We start from the raw sequence: 19,338 nt of genomic DNA, 5'->3' as shown, positions 1-19,338 counted from the left end.
AAGCAGAATCTGGCATTTTGGTCTGAAAAAAAAACCAGACAGAATAGTAGATTAACATTGGTGGACTTGAACTTGAAAAATGGAGTGTATTCCATATTCCAAAGTCTTTCCATGGTTGAAAGAAGATAAGTTCAGATGTTCATTCATGTTTATTTCACACCATAACCAGTAAAGAGGAAAAGATGATCGGTTCACGCGCCGCTTGAACTAAACCGCTACAGTCATCCTTTACGATACATTAAAGAGCAAACAAAACCTCCTTCCAGTGGTTCCACCTCAGGGGCATGGGGTTTCGTTTTAACCCACCGAATAAAAATACAACCTGCGGCAGCAGTATAAAAGGACTTGGCAACACTGTTTGCAGAGTGCACTCCCGAAGGTCATATTCACTTATTATAAGTGATGCTTATTAAACGTATGTCTTTGGACTTGTTTTTTTGAGCTAGGTTCATATAGCGATCCAATTTATAGAGTTAATAATGCGGACAGGTGCAGGACACAGTATTTTGGTAAAATGTTTGGATTTAAGTTTTTTATAGGCTTATTCTTGTCTGCTTTTTTAATAACAAGTTCTTGTCTCAACATGAATGAGACAAGACATACCTTGTTCTTGCATCACAGCTCTGATACACATTTAAATGTCAACTAGTTGTCCAATTCCTTCCTGTACACACTGCATAGAATTTCTTTAAAAACCACGTGACTGAAATTTCCCCCTTCGTAATTAAACCTGCATTAGTCGAGTCCTAAGTGTACAATGTTCCACACTTCAATTTTAGGTTATTTAAGTGTATCATCCAGGCACTTTTTCTTTTTGAATTTTCTGAGAATTTTTTAACAGTATTTTGTATCCCTCAGTTCTGGGCACATTATTATATTTGGAGAAACGGTTTCTGTTATTTTTAATGATTAAATATGTCCCATGGCTTGTTCCTTTTAGAATTAAACCAGTTGGAGCTACGTCTATCAAAACAACACTCTTATATGAAAGAGATGAGAGGATTATGATAGATCCTTAACCTAAATATTTGTTTGTTGTCTGCCCATGTTGTTATTGTGTTATTTTTGTAGGTTTATACACATAGCACCACATTTTTTCAAAGTATACCTTTGGAACCACAATAACAGCAGTGCGTCATAACCATAAATGAATAATCAGCCTCAATACTTTTTTTTTTTTTTTTTTTTTTTTTTTTGAGGACATCTGTTTGTTTGTGTAGTGGTTAGAGCTTTCAGCAAGTCCAAGGAGAAAGTGAACGACCTGATATATTTGTCTCGTTGTGTGTTTTCCCAATGGGGTGTTTTAGCTTTGAATGAAGAAAAGGAATTGAAGGCATATTGCCAGCGGTGCTCATCAAGGGGCCTTGTTCTTTACTGCTTTTACACCAATCAATAATGAATCATCAATTACAAATAGGCTGTTTGCAGCATTCAGGATGTAATCATAAATTAAATATTTAGATCTATTCATTAAAATTGAACACAGTACAGGTTTAACAAACATCTCATGTGTTCAGCTTCATCAGTGCACTACCCTTAACCTTTCACATGGATGTATAATCACAATAATTCATTTGTTATAGGTAGTCCCACTGTCACTCTATTTTTAAACCTAACGTTATTAATAATAGTCATTTCTCAGGAGTCCAGTAAAAGAAACATTTCCAGCATTCATTCATAAAAGAATAAACTGTATGTTCAGCGGGAAAACAGATGCTGTTTTATGCTTTTTCTTTTTTTCTGTAAAGAAACGAATACTTTATCAAATATATTAAACTGATCAAAAGTTAAAGGAAAGGTTTTTATAAATTTAAAGAAGACTTCTATTTTAACTAAATGCTTTTCTTTTGAACTTTATAGTTATCAATAAAGCCTGAAAAAAAATTCCACACAAATATAAATGTAATATTAATTAATATTAAAATATGAATTTTTGAAGGGTAATTGTTTTCCGCCACAAAAGTAAATTACATTTGAAAATATATTGAAATAGAAAACCATATTATATTATTCACAGTATTACTGGTTCAAATAAATAGAGTATAAGAGACTTTTCAGAAACAAACAAACAAAAAAATCTTACTGAGCTGTGGATTTTAACTGGTGTGTGTGTGTGTGCGTATATATATATATATATATATATATATATATATATATATATATATATATATATATATATATATATATATATATATATATATATATATATATATATATATATAAAACAGTATTTTTTCATGAATACAAAGTGCATTACATTTCAAATCTGAACATGCAATTATCATATCTGTGTGCATGTATGTATGTATACATGTTTATATAATCTAAAAGTGTTTTTATTTATTTATTTTACTCCAGAAGTGTAGTGCTATTTAAAACAAAAAAAGGTACTCATATAGTTTATTAAAACTTGAAAGTGATATGTCTATCAATATCTACTATTTCTCCTTTTTTGTTCCACAGAAGAAAGCCATATGGGTCTGGAACGACATGAAAGTAAGTAAATGTTGAAATGATGAAGAATTTTCATTTTTGAGTCAACTGTCCCTTAAAGCATAAACCTTTTTGATAAAAAGGATTTTAAGATCTAGAGCATAATTTCAGTCAAGTGCATCCAAACCTTTGACTGGTGCTGTCGCGGTTTCTCTCCCAGCACCTATAAGTATTTGGCCGCAGCAGACCAGCTCTTCACTTCCACAGTCCCTTTGAAGCTGAGCCTGTTGGCACTAAACCCAAATCTTGCACACAGAGAGCAGTGTGGGAACCAGTAGGGGGGGAGAAGGAGGCGTAAGGACAGGGTTAATGAGTCTATGGTGGAATATTATCAAATCTTTGAGACTTTTTAATTGACTTATCAGTTTAGATTGTTTAGAATAATTTATTGCATAACGCACAGTACTTAGCTTCATCAAACTTGTGATAGCTTAATAGGTTTGGATGAAACTATCAGTGTAATGTGATGATATTATGGTTCATTTCAGACAGTCAGGCGATTTATCACTTCTTGATGATACAATTTGTGTTCATTTTTGCTGATAGCACTATCAACACACACACATACCTCAAACCCAAGGCAGTGGTGAACCGCCTGTTGCTGGTCTCTTGTCTTTCTCAATGGTGCTGTGTGGAAGAATGCTGCCGACCCCCACGACACCTCCAGCCCTCATGCATTCATCACCACAGCCGGAGGAGTGTATCTCATGCCTCCTGCCCCTCCTCTGCTTTATTGTCCCATTCTCCTCGCCTTAAACCATCAACCCGTAAACAATCTGGACCATATCACAGCCCTACAACACATGCATCTCAATGATCTCATCTGGCCGTTTATCTACTTTTTATTGATTTAAATGTATTATTCAAATCTGCATGTTCTTGTGGCTATCTATCAATCTATCTGCGTAAGTTTAGTCTTTCATTTCCAAACATTTGTATAAAACGAAAAAATACTACTGTTATTGTTATTATTATTATAATGTGACATTACAAAATATTGCAAAATATATCATTTTATTTTTTTTCTTTCATTTTCAACATGCTAATACACAAGCAGCAAAATCCACATAATTTGTAAAAAAAAAAAAAAAAAAAAAAAAAAGGATAAAAATATATAGGAGCTACATATTTTTATAACCCTTTTATATTTTCATAAAAAAGTATTATCTACTATTGTATATTATGTATATTAATGTACATTTTATTATTGTACATTTACTAAATTCATAATAATTATTATTATTATATGTAATTTACAAAATCATCAAAAATATGCCATCAAATATGTTTTTTTATAAACCTATATACTAATATTTGAATATAAAAGACTTGGTTTTGAATAAGCCTTGAATATGAAAGACAAGCAGCAAAATCGACATCGGTTCATACCATCCAAGATAAAACCCGTCGGATGAGCAAAGCAATGGCGCTTGTACAATGGAGGGCTGTTTTTGTGTCTGGCAGTAGTTGAACAATATTGAAAGGAGTAAGAACTTGGGGAGGGGTTGGGGAGCAGAGGGGGTGGGGAGACAGTGGGAGCCGAAATCATCATTTTCCCTCTCATACTGTGAGAACGCGTAGAATCGCATCTCTCCAAGTGGACGCGCGTCGGTTTGGTTTCACAACTCGATTGATTCGGTCGTGTCCGCCCAACGCCGTCCTTCCGTCCTCACGCTTCTCACTAAGATCACCGACTTGCATTTTGTCTGTGGCTATGGGACCATAAAGGAACAAATTCCATCGCACTGAAAAAAAAATAGAAGTAAACAAATACGACAAGTGAAGACACCTCACAAAAGAAGTGGACATGGAGACGCGCAGAGGAGATACACTATAACAGACTGAACAAACCACATCCAGGATTTACTTCTCGACTTGAACACTTTTTGTTTTCCAAAGGTTATAGAATTTTTCTTCTGCTTGATTTCTTAGTTACACGCAAGCATGAACCGAAAAGAGATGAGCTCGTGTTTGAGATGCTGGAGCGTGCCGATGCTCTCTGTCCTTCTGCTCGTCTTCTTGACACCGCTGTTTGCACATGGTAAGATGTTTTTTCAAATGCATATTAATTCAGCTGATAGTTAAGTCTCAGTTGCCTTCAAACACGACGTGGCATGACAGAACAGCATCCCAAAATGAGAATGTCGGTCAGTAGTGCAGCCGCTGCTGGGTTTTACTGTGCGCAAATCATGACTGCGCGCCGCCGGCGGCTGCTGCTACTACTGATGTGCCTGGACCAGCGCCGTGGAAATGTAGGTTAAATGTCGAACTGGGAAATTTGGGGCTTCGTCCAAAATGCACATCAATAATTAACCCACATTAAAAGGAAGGGACGCCACAAAAAAACATCTGCAAGCAATTTGCAATAATTTTTTATATTTATGACCTTAAATAAAGCGCAAATTCCTCATTCCCCCTGTCTGAGCTAAATAATTTATGCTCGGACAGTCTCACGCAGCAGATCACACTGTTTACGCGTGTAGTTTGATTTTATGCACGGAACAAGAATGTCTTTATTCTTGTAACGGTCATTCACTTGGGTTTATTAGAATGGTTGTGTCGTTCTCCTCCTCCTGAGAATTCTTCACTGTTGGTTAGAAGGTCCATTGTCCATCTGGCTGGATGCTCAGTTTCGCCCAGCAACAGGGCAGGGAAAATATGGTGTCTTGGAATCTGCTAATAGGAATATGAAATTTGAAGACAATTAGGGTTTGTTATTAAACATTTTATTTGATTATTCCCAAAGCTGCACTACATCAGCTGGACACCTTTGTTAAGGCTGCTGTGATGGCGGCCGATGTGGTCTTGGTCTCAGTCAGGTAAAAATGATGTCACCGGTGGCCATGCCCTTTGTTGGCTTCATGAATGTACCTGCTTTTCCTCCTCCAATGTAAATGAGAAAGGATTTTTACAATTTATAAAGCAATTTTTGTAAAGTGGTAATTGACAAGATCAAATTGTCCAGTTTTCCAATCCATTAGGTCATTACCGGCGCGGTGTAACCTGCAGGAAAATTTGATTTGTCCCAGTAACTGATTTGAAAATGTGTACGCTTTCGATGCTCTGATCCGTATTTGCTGAATCTCCTTTTTATTGCCACACATTTTCTGTGCAGAAAGATTCAGCAGCTGGTAGGGGGGGAAAAAAGGTGTTGCCCGCCACATCTTGCCGATCAAACCATACGTTTGGACTTTCAGTATATATTATATTCTTTTATTATGCATAATGACTGCTCTGATGTCAGCAAATGGAAAGCTGTTTTGTTTTTAATCTAATTTTGTGATTATTTTTGATAATCATTAACCCATGCATAATTAATGTCTATATATGTGCCACCTGTTACTGTGCATCAATCTGGGCATTGAACACTGGATTCTGATCTGAATTCCCTTGAGATTTAGAGGAGGATATCAGGGGCTTTATCCTCTAAACACTAAACCCTCGCTTGATTGATGTAATGATGTTTGCATCAATCCTCACAAATGAAATCCACTATTCTGAAGCTATTATTCCCAAATCAGCAAAATGTGCAGTTTTAGTTAAAATTTCAATGCAATCCTGAGTACCAGCAAATAAACCTCGGTGCTCTTTGTTCCAGGGGTATGATGTCATTACACAGCTGCTTAAATTGCAGGTTGCATTTTAGTATTAAATCTTTTGACATATTCATGGATTATGGTTGTTGTGTGGATGCATTTGTGCATTATGAATTGAATGGATTTGTAGGCAAAGGGCTGTGTATTTTCAGCTGGATCTGTTGCAATGTAGTCGAAAACAACAGCTTGCAGGTTTTAAATGGTTTTAGGTAAGCTTAATCAGATTTGCATTCATCCACAATCATTTGCTGCCAAAGAAAGTCACTGCAGTGTGTTTCCAGAGTAAGAACAAGGGGAGGAAAAATGCCATTATTGGTGATCACAATTTGTTTTTGAAATATTTTGAATGCAGGAGTTTAGTGGGTTTACATCTGCTTGTTGTCTTTTAATTAATGGATTTAAAGCAACCAGAAGAAAGGGAGTGAATTATAAAGATGGGCTGTGTTAATGTGGGCTGCTGCCATTTTGTGTTTCATCAGAAACTGATCACCCCACCCCTAATGTATCTGCCGTGTGAATTCATACATGTAATGAAAAGACATCATTAGCTTAGTTAATTAGCCTATCAAAGTAGAAAAATGAAAGAGATGATATAAAAAAAAAACAGGTTGGTTGTATGCTAGAAAATCAAGCAGCCGCCTCTTATTTTTATTTATTTAGAAACATTTTGTTGAAGTCATAGCACAAGTTAAAATTTTCTAGGTTTTTTTTCTTGATCTGGGCATATGAATTTAATGAAGGTTTTTCACACAGCTTATTCAAGCTCCATCGTTGCATTCACTCTGCACAGTGAAGGGCAAGCTGGTTCCCATGGCAACACATCCCTCCTCCATCCAACCACCTGTTGAGTACAAAAATGAAAAGATTTATGCAACAGGAGGTGGAGAGACGTCCAGTGGCAGCTGTCTGATTATGCCTCAAGGTCAAAAGATCTGACTGTTAATACCTGCATAATTAGTCAAGGTAAAATATTCCATGGAGGGATGGAATCCTGTGTTTTTGCATAGAACAACTAAGGTGTTTCATAAAAGCTTATTGAATAGATGGGTTTTTGTGTTGACAAAACTGAGTTGGATTTTTTTTTCTCTCTCTCTCTCTCTCTCTCTACGTTTACCACTTTATTTATATTTTGCATGTTTTTTGTGTGTTTTTCTTTGTATCACAAAGTTCTGGAGCAATGCGGTGATAAAGGCTCTTCATTTGGTGATTAATCTTTGGTGGCATTTTTTTTTAAAGAAATTACTAATTTTATTCAACAAGGATGCATTAAATGACTCAAATTACAGTAATAACATTTATAATGTTACAAAAGAATTCTACTGAAATTTAAATTTAATTTAAATTTTTAATTCAATTTTTTTATTTAATATAAATGTACTTAAAATAAATGGTGAAAAATTCTGAAAAAAAAATCATTTTAACATAGATATTAAACACTGTTAAAAAACTGTTTTCAAAACTGATAATAATAAGAAATGTTTCTTCAGCACAATGTCAGAATATTATAAGGGTTTCTGATGGATCATGTGACACTGAAGACTGAAGTAATATGCCACAAGAATAAATTACATTTTAAATTCTATTTCGTCTGTATTTTTGATCAAATAAATGCAGTTCTGGTGAGCATAAGAAGCTTCTTTCAAGAACAATAAAGAAATCTTACCACCTCCAAACTTTTGCACAGTAGTGTAGATTTATGCTATTATAATCGTTTTTAATAAACTTTTTAGATTTGATTAACTTTTCAATTAATTACAAAAAAAGTTAATTTGTTAGTAAATTATGTAATAAAAATTGGATTTGAATTGGAAATAAGTTGACTTTACAGAAATAGCAGAGTTAGAGTTATTATTCACGTCATTATAGTTGCACCCACTCCTGAAAAACGTTCATTCCACGTCACCCCATCAAGCTATTGCTGGATCCGCTCCTCTGCTATAAACGAGAGGAACATCTGTACTTCCTCAACAGACAACAAAACAGGCAATTTTTGGTTGTTAAAAAAAGGTGTGCTCATTCAAAACAGCTGCGTTTGATCCTTCGCTGGCTGTGCTGATTTAAATCTAGCGGTTCTGTTGTGTTTGTGTCACAAGTTCAGTGACGCAGGTAGTGATGATTCTCTCCGACCAATTTGTGATCAGCAGAGTTTACACATCACGTTTTGGCAATAGTATGGTTCACTTGGAACCTCAGCCAAGGTGATACTTAAAAAGTACCAGGTACTGTACCCAGTGGAAAACCCCCAAAATGAACCGTACTGAACTGTTCCATGCAGTGGAAAAGCGCCATTGCTGCCCTCCCTTCACTGTCTGCAGAGCCGCACAAACAAAGAGCCTGGCGTCTCCCCAAAGTCATGCAACTAAGTTCCCCTGCCCATCATTCCTCCCAGCCTGGCCACCAAACAACAAGCGGCAAACACCAAATTACCTCCTCCCCTGTAAGCTGCATTGGGGTGCCTGAGAGAAAAGGGGAAACACAAGGACCTTTTTGTGTCCGCTTTGCCTGGGGTCCCTGGTTTCTTGCTTCTGTACCGCGTCCCGTCTGGGAGGCGCATTAAATACTGTGGCTGGAGATCTTTGATAATGCCTTGGCTGTAAAGATCTGGCCCAGATCTGGCTATTAAACCCACAAAATCTGCAAAAACAGCATTCCAGCTGGTGTCAAATGAGTAAAACGGCGTATGTGAAAATCCTGCTCCTAATTCGGTTACTGTCAGGTATCAATGACATACGTTTTTTAAATGATTGACCTGTTCTCACTTATCAAATTCAGACCTTCCACACCCCAGTTTGGTTTTTATCCCGAATTTAATCACTGGATGCTCTATACATGAGTCACACTTAAATCCCATTATACAATTTAGCAGATATGCTTGAAATATGATTATGCTACTCAAATTAGAACTTTATTACTTTGCATTGGCTGTGTTAATGGGGCAACGTGCAGTACAGTAGAGATCATGAATTTTAATTAAACATCTGGTTTCTATTTAGTCAGATTGATCATGTCTTCCTGTATTAATCATCATAGTTTGTGTTAAAATAAACATAGGATTCATTTTTACTCTAAGCAATGAAGCTTTGACATTTGTACCTTTTTAGTTTTTCAAAAATCATTTTCCAAATCAGATTTCTGAAGGATCATTTGACACTGAAGAGTTGAGTAATTGCAGCTAAAAATTCAGCTTTGCCATCACAGGAATAAATGATGTTTTGAAATATAAAATGATTACAACCTAAGGTTTCTAAATATCCAAGTTCATGTGCTAAAAAAGCTAACCGTACAAAGCTCAAATTTGTTTCCCCCTATGTGTTTGAAAGGCATGTTAATCTTGCACGAACGCAGAGACTATAATGTTAACACAAAGGAGCTGTATCAGATTCATCTCCATCAGATTTGTCACATAAATACTACATTAGTGATTCACGCTCACTAATAAAATCCAGACCAAGCACATCTGGCCATTTTTGGGAACCTTTTTTTTCTTCTTCTGAGAAGCAGCTCTGTGCCAAAGATCTTGGTCTCTACTGTCATATGTTATGTCTCCAACGATACTCAATTTATTTCTTTATTAGTCACTGGTTTTAAAGTAAAAAAAAAACACTGATGTTTTTAGAACAAAAATACAGAAGTAAATAAACTAGAGCAGTCATTCATCACTAGAACAGTCAGGTAATGGCACAGGAGAATCAATAAAAATCACCCATCTTTGGAAACAAAGGTCTTCAGGAAAGAGAGGCTGTCATGTAAATTTGCTTAGAATTTTACTGCATGTTTTAAAACTCACTTTTAGCTGAGCCTATATACTTAAAGAAAAAAAAAGTGCTATTGCCATTCCAAAAAATTCACACCGTTTCCTGTGTAGTGGAAGCCGCAACACATTTTTGAGCTTTTAGTCAACGACTATGAAATCTTTGTTTTTGAATTATTTCCCAGTGGCTAAATGTCAAGTTCTGAATTCATGAAAAAGAACATAATGATAATGAATTGTACTTGAAGCTGTATTCATGTCTAAGGGACGGTTAGTCATTGAAGAAGAGACCTGCTTCCTAACTGTATTAGTTTGGCCAGAGCTGAACATTACTTCATTGGGAGTATCTGTGTTTTTAGTCATATTCTTGGACCTATTGTGAATGATTCATTTGTTTAAAATATTCCAAAGGGGAAAAATGTCTTTGTAAACTATCTTTACCTCAAAAAAGTTTTTTTTGTAGTGTTTCCAGTAAAAATATATACAAATCTATAAAATATGATACTTTTGCTTTAGAAGCGTATTTAGACTTGTTTTCATGGGTTGTATTTTGAGCACAAGTTTCAATATATAGCACCGTAATCAAAATGTCATTTATTCATGTCTCTCAAAAAGTTTATTTCATAGTCACCAAGCAAGCCCTGTTATTTTTCAGCCATCTGTCAGACATTTTTTACAGTCAATTTGATGGATAAAATCAAGTAACTCTTTTTGAATATCTTATTGAATTAGTTATGGTCACTGTGTTTACTTTAAATTAAATTACAACATTGTTTGATTAGACCTGATAAGATGACAAAAGAATCTTTGGATTTTTCTGGTGGTCAAGGATGGTGTGTCTTTTAAGGGTAATTGTTGCTCTGCCGGGAGCCCATATGAATCTAGTTGCGACCCCTAATCCCTAATCCTGTTTTTGACAACCATGTGCATTAGCTAAATAATTGTGCCTAATCTCAAGGCTTGATAAAGAAATTTTTAAAGATATTGGAAAACCTACCACTGAGAAGGAAATAAGCAAAGAGTTAAATACCAGCGGCTTTTTGAATGAATGCAAAGGTTTCATCGAGTTCTCCTAACTTTGATCTGCTCCTTTCAACAGGTAACTCTGTGGTGGGAAATGAAACTGAGGTTGACAGTGCTGTTAATGTGACCTCCTTGTCTACCGGGGATGAGGAGGAGAAGATAGAGGAGGTGTCACAGTTCACCAGCTTGTCCAGCTCCTCAGACCAGGCTCTCGGCGGACAAAAGTTTAGAGATGAAGAAGTAGGCAGTGGCATGCTGGAAGAGGTCTTCCAGCCAACTCCTGGAACTCCAACTTCCAGTGAAGGTGCCACAACCACTTTGGCAAGCCCAGAGATCATCAGAGAGTCTGCTGAGACCGAAAACTTACTTCTCCATGAGCCTGTCAGTACCTCTATCGTGAAGGAGCATGTCACCCCCTTCATGGAGGAAGAGGAACACAACACAGAAGAGGAAGCGACGCAGGAAATGCCTACACTACCACCCTGGGAGGATGCTAAAGAAGACATGGAGACCACTGTGTTTGACCTCGACCATGAAACGTCTCCCACAACCCCATCCCCAACTAATCCCCCTTCCCCGGCCGACGTCACCGTAGCTTTCTTTGACTCTGGATCCCACCGCGAGAACCTTGGCCCACCGTCTCATTCCCCCCATGAGCTTCAGGGCCGTGACCCCACCTCCTGGTCCATGCCCGACAACTATGACTACATGACGCCCTACGACGACAGTGTGTCTCCCACCACTGAAGATTACCCCTACAGCAGCACTACTGACTCTTACGACGATGTCATCTTCACTACAACTTCTTCCAAACGCTTCCCTCCTCGATTGCCCTCCAACCCTGATTTCACTCTCCCCAAATCCCCAAAATCCACTGTGGGTGCAGGCCCCCGTGCCCCCCCGGGAATGGTTGACTCCGTTAATGGCTCAGAATGTCGACAAGGTTTTGTCCGCACCAATGGCTCCTGCAAGTCTCCATGTGACCTGCAGCCCAACTACTGCTTCAACGGGGGCCAGTGCTACATTATGGAAGGAGCTCAAATGTTCTGCAGGTAAGCGTACAGAAGAACCAGGTTATGCACTATGGCAAGAATTACTATTAAATGTTCTATATAAAATTTTTGGACTGTACTAAATCACAAAAATATCATAATACATTTGCAGATATTTTGGAAACAAGCTAAGTCCACATACAGTCATGGCCAAAAGTTTTGAGAATGACATAAATATTGGAAATAGGAAAAGTTGCTGCTTAAGTTTTTATAATAGCAATTTGCATATACTCCAGAATGTTATGAAGAGTGATCAGATGAATTGCATAGTCCTTTTTTGCCATGAAAATTAACTTAATCCCAAAAAAACCTTTCCACTGCATTTCATTGCTGTCATTAAAGGACCTGCTGAGATCATTTCAGTAATAGTCTTGTTAACTCTAAAATTGTAACGATTACAAAGAGGATTACATTTGAATATTTACACACATCCACATACAGCTTATTTCTTTCCCAAATTGCACTAAAACATATGGCCCATAATATCCGAGACGCGGAAAACACATTCGTAGAATCCAGTCATAAAAATGGAATTCGGCCTATAACGCGGACGCAATATGCCACATTTTGGACGAATAAATCAAAATTAGGTCAGTACACTTGAATCAAAACCCGATATGGACTGATGTCTGTGAATATTAGGCCGCAAAAAGACTGAATATGAATCCTGCACGTTCTGCGTGTCTGTGGAAATCAGGCGCTGACTGGACATCGGGAGAACCGGGACTATTCCCGGTGGCCTGGCAGACGATTTGGCCTTCTACTTTAATATTGTTATTGTATAATTGCAGGCCGAATATACTAAAGCGATTATTTCCGAATCCGCCATTCGATAATTAAATCTCTAATAAATCATGAATCGGTTAGTCGTGACTGGGAATGGTTGGGCTCGCGCGCTCTCTGCGCCTCCGCCGAACGGTTTGGATCAGACTCCGAGTAATAAATGCGAGAGAGAGAGACCGGAGTGAACTGTGTAAGCGCACAGCTGGAGCAGAGAAGCGACACTTCTGTTCAGGTTTCAGGTGCAGGTCAGTTTCATCTGTAAATATGCTAATGTAGTTTTGTCTTTGTTTACTTAGTCAAGCAGCAGCAGCACATTGCTTGCAATCACTCAAAATACTGTATAAACGACGTCATTATTATCTTTTGTAATGTTACAGTAGTAAGTTAGCAGACAAATCATCATATTTTATCATAGGTTTAGGGGGAGCTAGTGGATACAAAAACACAACCCTTAGGAAAATTAATGTAGCCTATGGTATGGCACTAACCGTGGTTTAACTATGGAATTTGTAGTAAAAATAAATACAAGTGGTAATTCATTTGCCAAAAAAACAAAATTGCACTTACAAAACATGGTAAAAGTCAAATAAAAATCTTCAGTATTAAAGTCATGAGAGAGATGGATGGATAATGGAAGTGAAGGTGCAGTTCAGGAGAGAACTCTTAATTACGTTGCAAGTCCCCCAACCTAAGGATTCAAATCTTTTTCATGTCAGGTCCAAAAAAAAAAAATAGGGTTGTCCATGTTTCAGAATGGGTTGTGGGTGTATGAGTGTGAGATTTCCCAGCCTATTTTTTTTCCCAGTCCGCCCCTCAAGGAAATTAATATCTAGAACAGTCACTTCATGAGCATTTTTTACTTATTTTGAGAAACTATCATCATATCATATACAAAGAGACAGCAGTGTTTCAGAAAGACACCAATGTTTCAGGAGTTTAGTACACAAAATAGGACACATGCTTATTAGATAACCGTATTTGAGTTGATGTATATGCTTTTATTTTTTTTATTAACTATTTTTCCCCAAACCATTGTTAGATGCAGTTAGATGCCTGTAGTTATGCAAAGATTTGGTTTCAAAAACAGTATCTATAAACTATTTCTTTTGATTTTAAATCTCCTTTGAACTTCAGATCAATCTCTAAGTAAAAGGCAGTACTAAAGTCTGATTGTGTGGTGGATTTGTTCAAAATTGATCATCTTAATTCAGGTGATGAAGGATGGTGAAAGTCTGACAGTATTGAGCACTACTGTTAAGGTTAAACCTGCATGGTGTAAAATGGTTGAAGATGATTAACAGTTGCAAATTAACATTCATTAGAAATGTATAAAAGTAATCAAAATGTACTCAAACGTAATTAGTTACATTACTTTATTAAAGTAATTAAAAAAGTTACACTACTATTACATTTTAAATAGGGTAACTTGTAATCTGTAACCTATTACATTTCCAAAGTAACCTTCCCAACACTGTTGTTAACCATGGTGACCTGCAAAGAAATGCGTGCAGCCATCATTGCGTTGCATAAAAATGGCTTCACAGGCAAGGATATTGTGGCTATGTGGCTTGGCTATGTGGCTACATTCGTGTGTGGGGTTGCTTCTCATCCAAGGGAGTGGGCTCACTCACAATTCTGCCCAAAAACACAGCCATAACACCAAAACACCCTCCAACAGCAACTTCTTCCAACAATCCAACAACAGTTTGGTGAAGAACAATGCATTTTCCAGCACGATGGAGCACCGTGCCATAAGGCAAAAGTGATAACTAAGTGGCTCGGGGACCAGAATGTTGAAATTTTGGGTCCATGGCCTGGAAGCTCCCCAGATCTTAATCCCATTGATAACTTGTGGTCAGTCCTCAAGAAGCGGGCGGACAAACAAAAACCCACTAATTCTGACAAACTCCAAGAAGTGATTATGAAAGAATGGGTTGCTATCAGTCAGGATTGGGCCCAGAAGTTGATTGAGAGCATGCCCAGTCGAATTGCAGAGGTCCTGAAAAAGAAGGGCCAACACTGCAAATACTGACTCTTTGCATAAATGTCATGTAATTGTCGATAAAAGCCTTTGAAACATATGAATTGCTTGTAATTATATTTCAGTACATCACAGAAACAACTGAAACAAAGATCTAAAAGCAGTTTAGCAGCAAACCTTTTGAAAACTAATATTTATGTAATTCTCAAAACTTTTGGCCACGACTGTACATGTTTCTCTGAAAAACAATGCTACAGCCAGTTATTCTACTTTGAAATGTACGTTGTGTGTCAGAATGTCTGTTTTTGTTTTGGTCTGTGTGATTCCCCCCACTGCCAATTTACCCAATAGTATTTCAACCTCTCGGGTTGGCAGTTGGGTCAGAGATCACAGATTCCACCCCACCTAAAAAGCCTCAGCATCCACCTTAAAAGCTCTATGACCAGAGGCATATTAAAACAATTAATCAGCGTAAAGTCTAAGGCTGGTCATCTTTAATAGTCAATTGCTCTCTTGTGTGTCCTCAATCTGGCAACCCATGAGAACGTCGAGTCTGAGGAAGTGGGGGCTTTAGAGACAAATCTCTCCAATAATTAGAATTTTGACTGACCCATTTCAACCAGCTGTCAATATTACTTACTGCGCCTTTAATATTTCTCATACTTATCATTTAATTTGTTCAGGACATGCGTGCTGTTACTTATGTAGGTGATTAGACCTAGTTTTCACCAAAGGGGTGAAAAAATCCTATATATTTACTTTGAAGGTCTCAAACCGTATCTGGACCAGAGTATTTGAGGGTGGACATTTCTGACTTGGGCCAGAAAGTGACCAATTAGCAATCATCCAAAACACCCTAGCAACTGCAGAGCAAACATTCAGAGCACCTTAGAAACAGGGATATGTGCCGTTCCAGGTTTATTTGAATTACAATTCAACTTCCTGTGGCCAATTCCATTCAAATTCACATACATTAATTAAAGTGGAGCCAATCTGAATTCTGACACCCTAGCATGATGTTGGCAGCTTTTGCATAAGCAAACACCATTGGTATTTTATAATTATAAATTGGAATGAAACAGCGGGAACCTCTCGAGAACATCGGCCCTCCCTCATGACACATCTGGTCACGAGGGTAACTAAGGACTCGCACAAGGACAGAACAAACGTTGCGGAGCAGAAAGTACCATGTTTTCCCAGATTCTTTATGAGGAAAGTTTATTAGGAAACTTCCCTCTCGTTGCCAGATTATTTTGAGCACAACTGTTTTTGCCCAAACATGTGACCCACATACACACTAGTCTAGTCACACAAGTGTATGTTATGAAACCTGGTTTGTTTTCACATGTCCTGTATTATGCATACAATCCTCTCTTTTACTAGAGAAAAATATTATTAAGAAATCTAATTTAGAAATATGACAATAAACATCAGGTTCATTAACTTTGCTGTCACTGCAAATGCATTTACCATGAAAGCAAATATAGGGCCTTTGACTGCCACTATAAAGAGGTCAACATGAGGATTATGTTTAAGCTGAAAATGAGTATGAAGAGAGATGAAATTCAGCTTTTTCAAGAGTAGATTAGGTCAAAACCGGGGGTGGATGCTTGAGAGCTATGTTCACTGCTTCCTGAAAAGCTGCGACTGGATTTTTCTCGTAAAAGTCACATACTGATGATATTTTGGGGGTTTTGATGGGGTATTCCTAGGGTAAATGAAAATCTTGTGGTTTCAGTTGCTCTCAGTACTGCAGAAATGTGAAACTGAGTGTAATTCTCTCTTCACAATGTCATCCTGACATCCAGAGGTTGTATTTCATGCCGTGATTAAGATCTAAGACCATCCTCTTGCCAGCCAGTGACCATTAACAACTTATTTATGGTCACAAATCTCTTGCCCCTCCTTCTTTTTGGATTTGTGCAATGACCCTGACTGCAACCCCATCCTGAACGTCAGCTAAGAGGTCATTGTTAGCAGTTAGAGTAAATCCTAGAGGAACATTATATTGCTCAAAGGTTGCTTATGAGAGTTATGCTTCATATATGGATTTTGTCTCAGATGGTTCTTCTTTTAAATTTAAGATTGGTTACATGCAGTATGTATAGAGCATATAGAGCGAGTAAATATTAATAAAAATTTATCTGGATAAACAGATCAGTGGATATTGGAAGAATTTTATAAATGTTTAAGTATACTCTTAAAAAAAAAAGTTTTCAAAAGTTTTTTTTCTCAGTTTCTTTTCTCAGTGACCATTTTTGGTTTCCCAAAAAACCTTTCGGTGACCAAAACCGTCTTTTTCTTAGTGTGAAGAACATTTTAATAATCTAAAGAACGTTTTTCTACTTTAAAGGACTTTTGTTTAATGGAAAGGTTCTATGAAAGAAAGGTTCCGCATGGAATCATCAATGCCAATAAAGAACCTTTATTTTTAAGAGCGTACAAATTGAAATATCTGATCTTTGTCTGATGATTAAGCACAGTTTGAGACATTAAGATATATTTCTAAAGATCAGGAAACATAGATCTCCATTTGCCCTCTGTTAAATCTAATTTCTGTATAGGGGAAACTGTTTTTCTTTTTTTTTTCTTACCATTGTAACATAATATGAGCAGTCCATGCTCAAAGTAAATGATCATGCTGAAAACCTACTCCCAGATACTCCTCTCACATAATTACCAGTGTAATATATTTTCTCTATTCACTCTAAATAAGAGCATCGGCTAAATGCCTTCAAATGTGATTTTTCTGAACCTTACTCTAAGTTCCTCCCCATGATTAAGTACTTGCATAGTAAGCAGACACTTGCCCTACCAATCCCCCCCCCCCACCTCACCCTTTGGGACCGGTTACCCTTACTGGCTCCCCAAAACAGGCCTTGCCAAAGTGGGTCAGTGGAGCTCTGGGCAGCTGTGTCCCATGTTGGCTTTGTTTATATGAGGTTCGTCTGAACACACTGATTTATTCACCACTGCAATCTTTTGAGAGGATCAATGTTAATGGCTAAGACATCTTTTCAGCGCACCGTCATTCCCCCTCCCCTGCACACGCACCCCTCTTTTAGTGATCTGTTGAGAGTTTTCTGTAAGTATGTGCAGACTTATGACAGCTGGGCTTTCATTTCAGTTACAAAACATGATTAGAGTCAGTTAAACTTTCTGCTAACATCCCAGAGGACATTTTATGCTTGGAGGTTGCTCTTTTTAGCTCAGTACAGCATATAGAGCTCTCAGTTACAGTAGCGTTCAAAAGTTTGGGCCCAGTAAGATTTTTATTGGAGAAATTAATCTTTTTGTTCTGCAAGAATGCATTAAATTGATGAAAAGTGAGAGTACAGCCTTTCTGTTCAAATAAATGCTGTTCTTTTAAATGTTCTATTCAAAGAATCCTGAAAAAAAGGATCACCGTTTCCACAAAAATATTAAGCAGCACAACCATTTGATGATAAGAAGAAATATTTCCACCAAATCAGCATTATTACAATGATTTCTGAAGGATCATGTGACACTGAAGACTGGTGTAATGATGCTGAAAATTCAGCTTTGATAACATATATATATATATATATATATATATATATATATATATATATATATATATTGTAATATTTGTTTTTACTGTATTTTTATCAAATAAATGCAGCCCTGGTGAATAGAAGAGACTAAAAAACAAATAAATAAAAACTTTAGAACAGTTGTGTATATATTAAGTATAACTCTCAGATGTTTCTTCTAAAATAAAAATAAAAATGAATTTCAAGATTGTTCAAATATGTAAATACTTCACATTTCTGGTTTGAAATCCAGTTTTCCAGTCTTTGGGCAAGTGCAGAGACAAACTGCAATGAGCCAATAAAATTTCGAAAGATGAAGGTGAGGCAGTAGGAGGCAGGAGTCAAAAAACTGCCGCCTACGTCTCCTCAGCTGTCTCATTCATAGGTTTTTTTTTTTTTTTGCTTTTTCTTATTTTTGCCGACTAGAAGAAACAACTGAAATGTTAAAGATATTTCATATGTGCTTTTCCTTCCTGTGAGGTGTTAGTCATTGACAGGAGGACATGGAAAACAAATTCAGAGAGTTCAGAGATATATGTAGAGTTTAGAGAGAGATAGAAAAAAAACAAGTGTGAGTCAGACTTCTGCTCTGTGTGCCAGCACGGAAACTAATTAAGGCAAGTCAGGCTACACAATAAGTATTTTTATTTGAGATAATGTAATAATATTCAAGCGAAAAGAAATCGACTGTTTGCTTTTTGTCATGACTGTGTCTCAAACGTTTGTTGCAGTCTCATTCAAACCTCCCATGCTGTGATACAGATGACTTTAATCTTTTCAGAAAACATACATTTACACTAACACTGCTACTTTGAAAATTCTTGCTAGCCAAATCTACTCAAACTTTAATGTTAGGCTACAGTTCAGCTACCTTTTTGAAAATGTTGTTATCTACACTACACTTGTTATTTAGAAACTATTACTTTAGCTAACAATTTACTTTATTATTACTGTAAGTACCTAGCTATCAAGTAGTGTTGGGTTTGATCAAATCAGACATTGGAGTACTATTATACCCTCATTATTTCTGTCTTTTAAAAATATGGCAGAAATATTAATTAGATTAGTACGGTAACATGTTATTTTGAATTCAGCCCCTTTTTTA

At 36.9% G+C, this 19,338-nt stretch overlaps 2 protein-coding genes across 9 annotated transcripts in view; one reads left to right on the top strand and one right to left on the bottom strand.

Annotated features, from left to right (window-relative positions):
• Positions 1 to 19,338, top strand: part of LOC132158788 (chondroitin sulfate proteoglycan 5-like) — a 45,600-nt gene that overhangs the window by 5,282 nt on the left and 20,980 nt on the right. For 4 of the 6 annotated variants that reach the window (XM_059568362.1, XM_059568360.1, XM_059568364.1 and 1 more), the window contains 2 exons: positions 2,464 to 2,496; positions 10,940 to 11,915. In XM_059568362.1, coding sequence (XP_059424345.1) covers positions 2,464 to 2,496; positions 10,940 to 11,915 — 1,009 coding nt within the window. Of the gene's footprint in view, positions 1 to 2,463; positions 2,497 to 4,036; positions 4,535 to 10,939; positions 11,916 to 19,338 lie in introns of those variants that run through there. The other 2 variants (XM_059568365.1, XM_059568361.1) reach the window with 1 other exon arrangement.
• si:ch211-215k15.4 (fucolectin-3) overlaps positions 1 to 19,338 on the bottom strand; it is a 70,708-nt gene that overhangs the window by 34,895 nt on the left and 16,475 nt on the right. The window lies entirely within an intron of this gene.

The sequence above is a fragment of the Carassius carassius genome, chromosome 15, assembly GCF_963082965.1.
Source record: "Carassius carassius chromosome 15, fCarCar2.1, whole genome shotgun sequence".
Taxonomy (NCBI): domain Eukaryota; kingdom Metazoa; phylum Chordata; class Actinopteri; order Cypriniformes; family Cyprinidae; genus Carassius; species Carassius carassius.
Note: the sequence above shows the minus strand (reverse complement) of the source record. Positions and strands in the feature narration are given on the sequence as shown.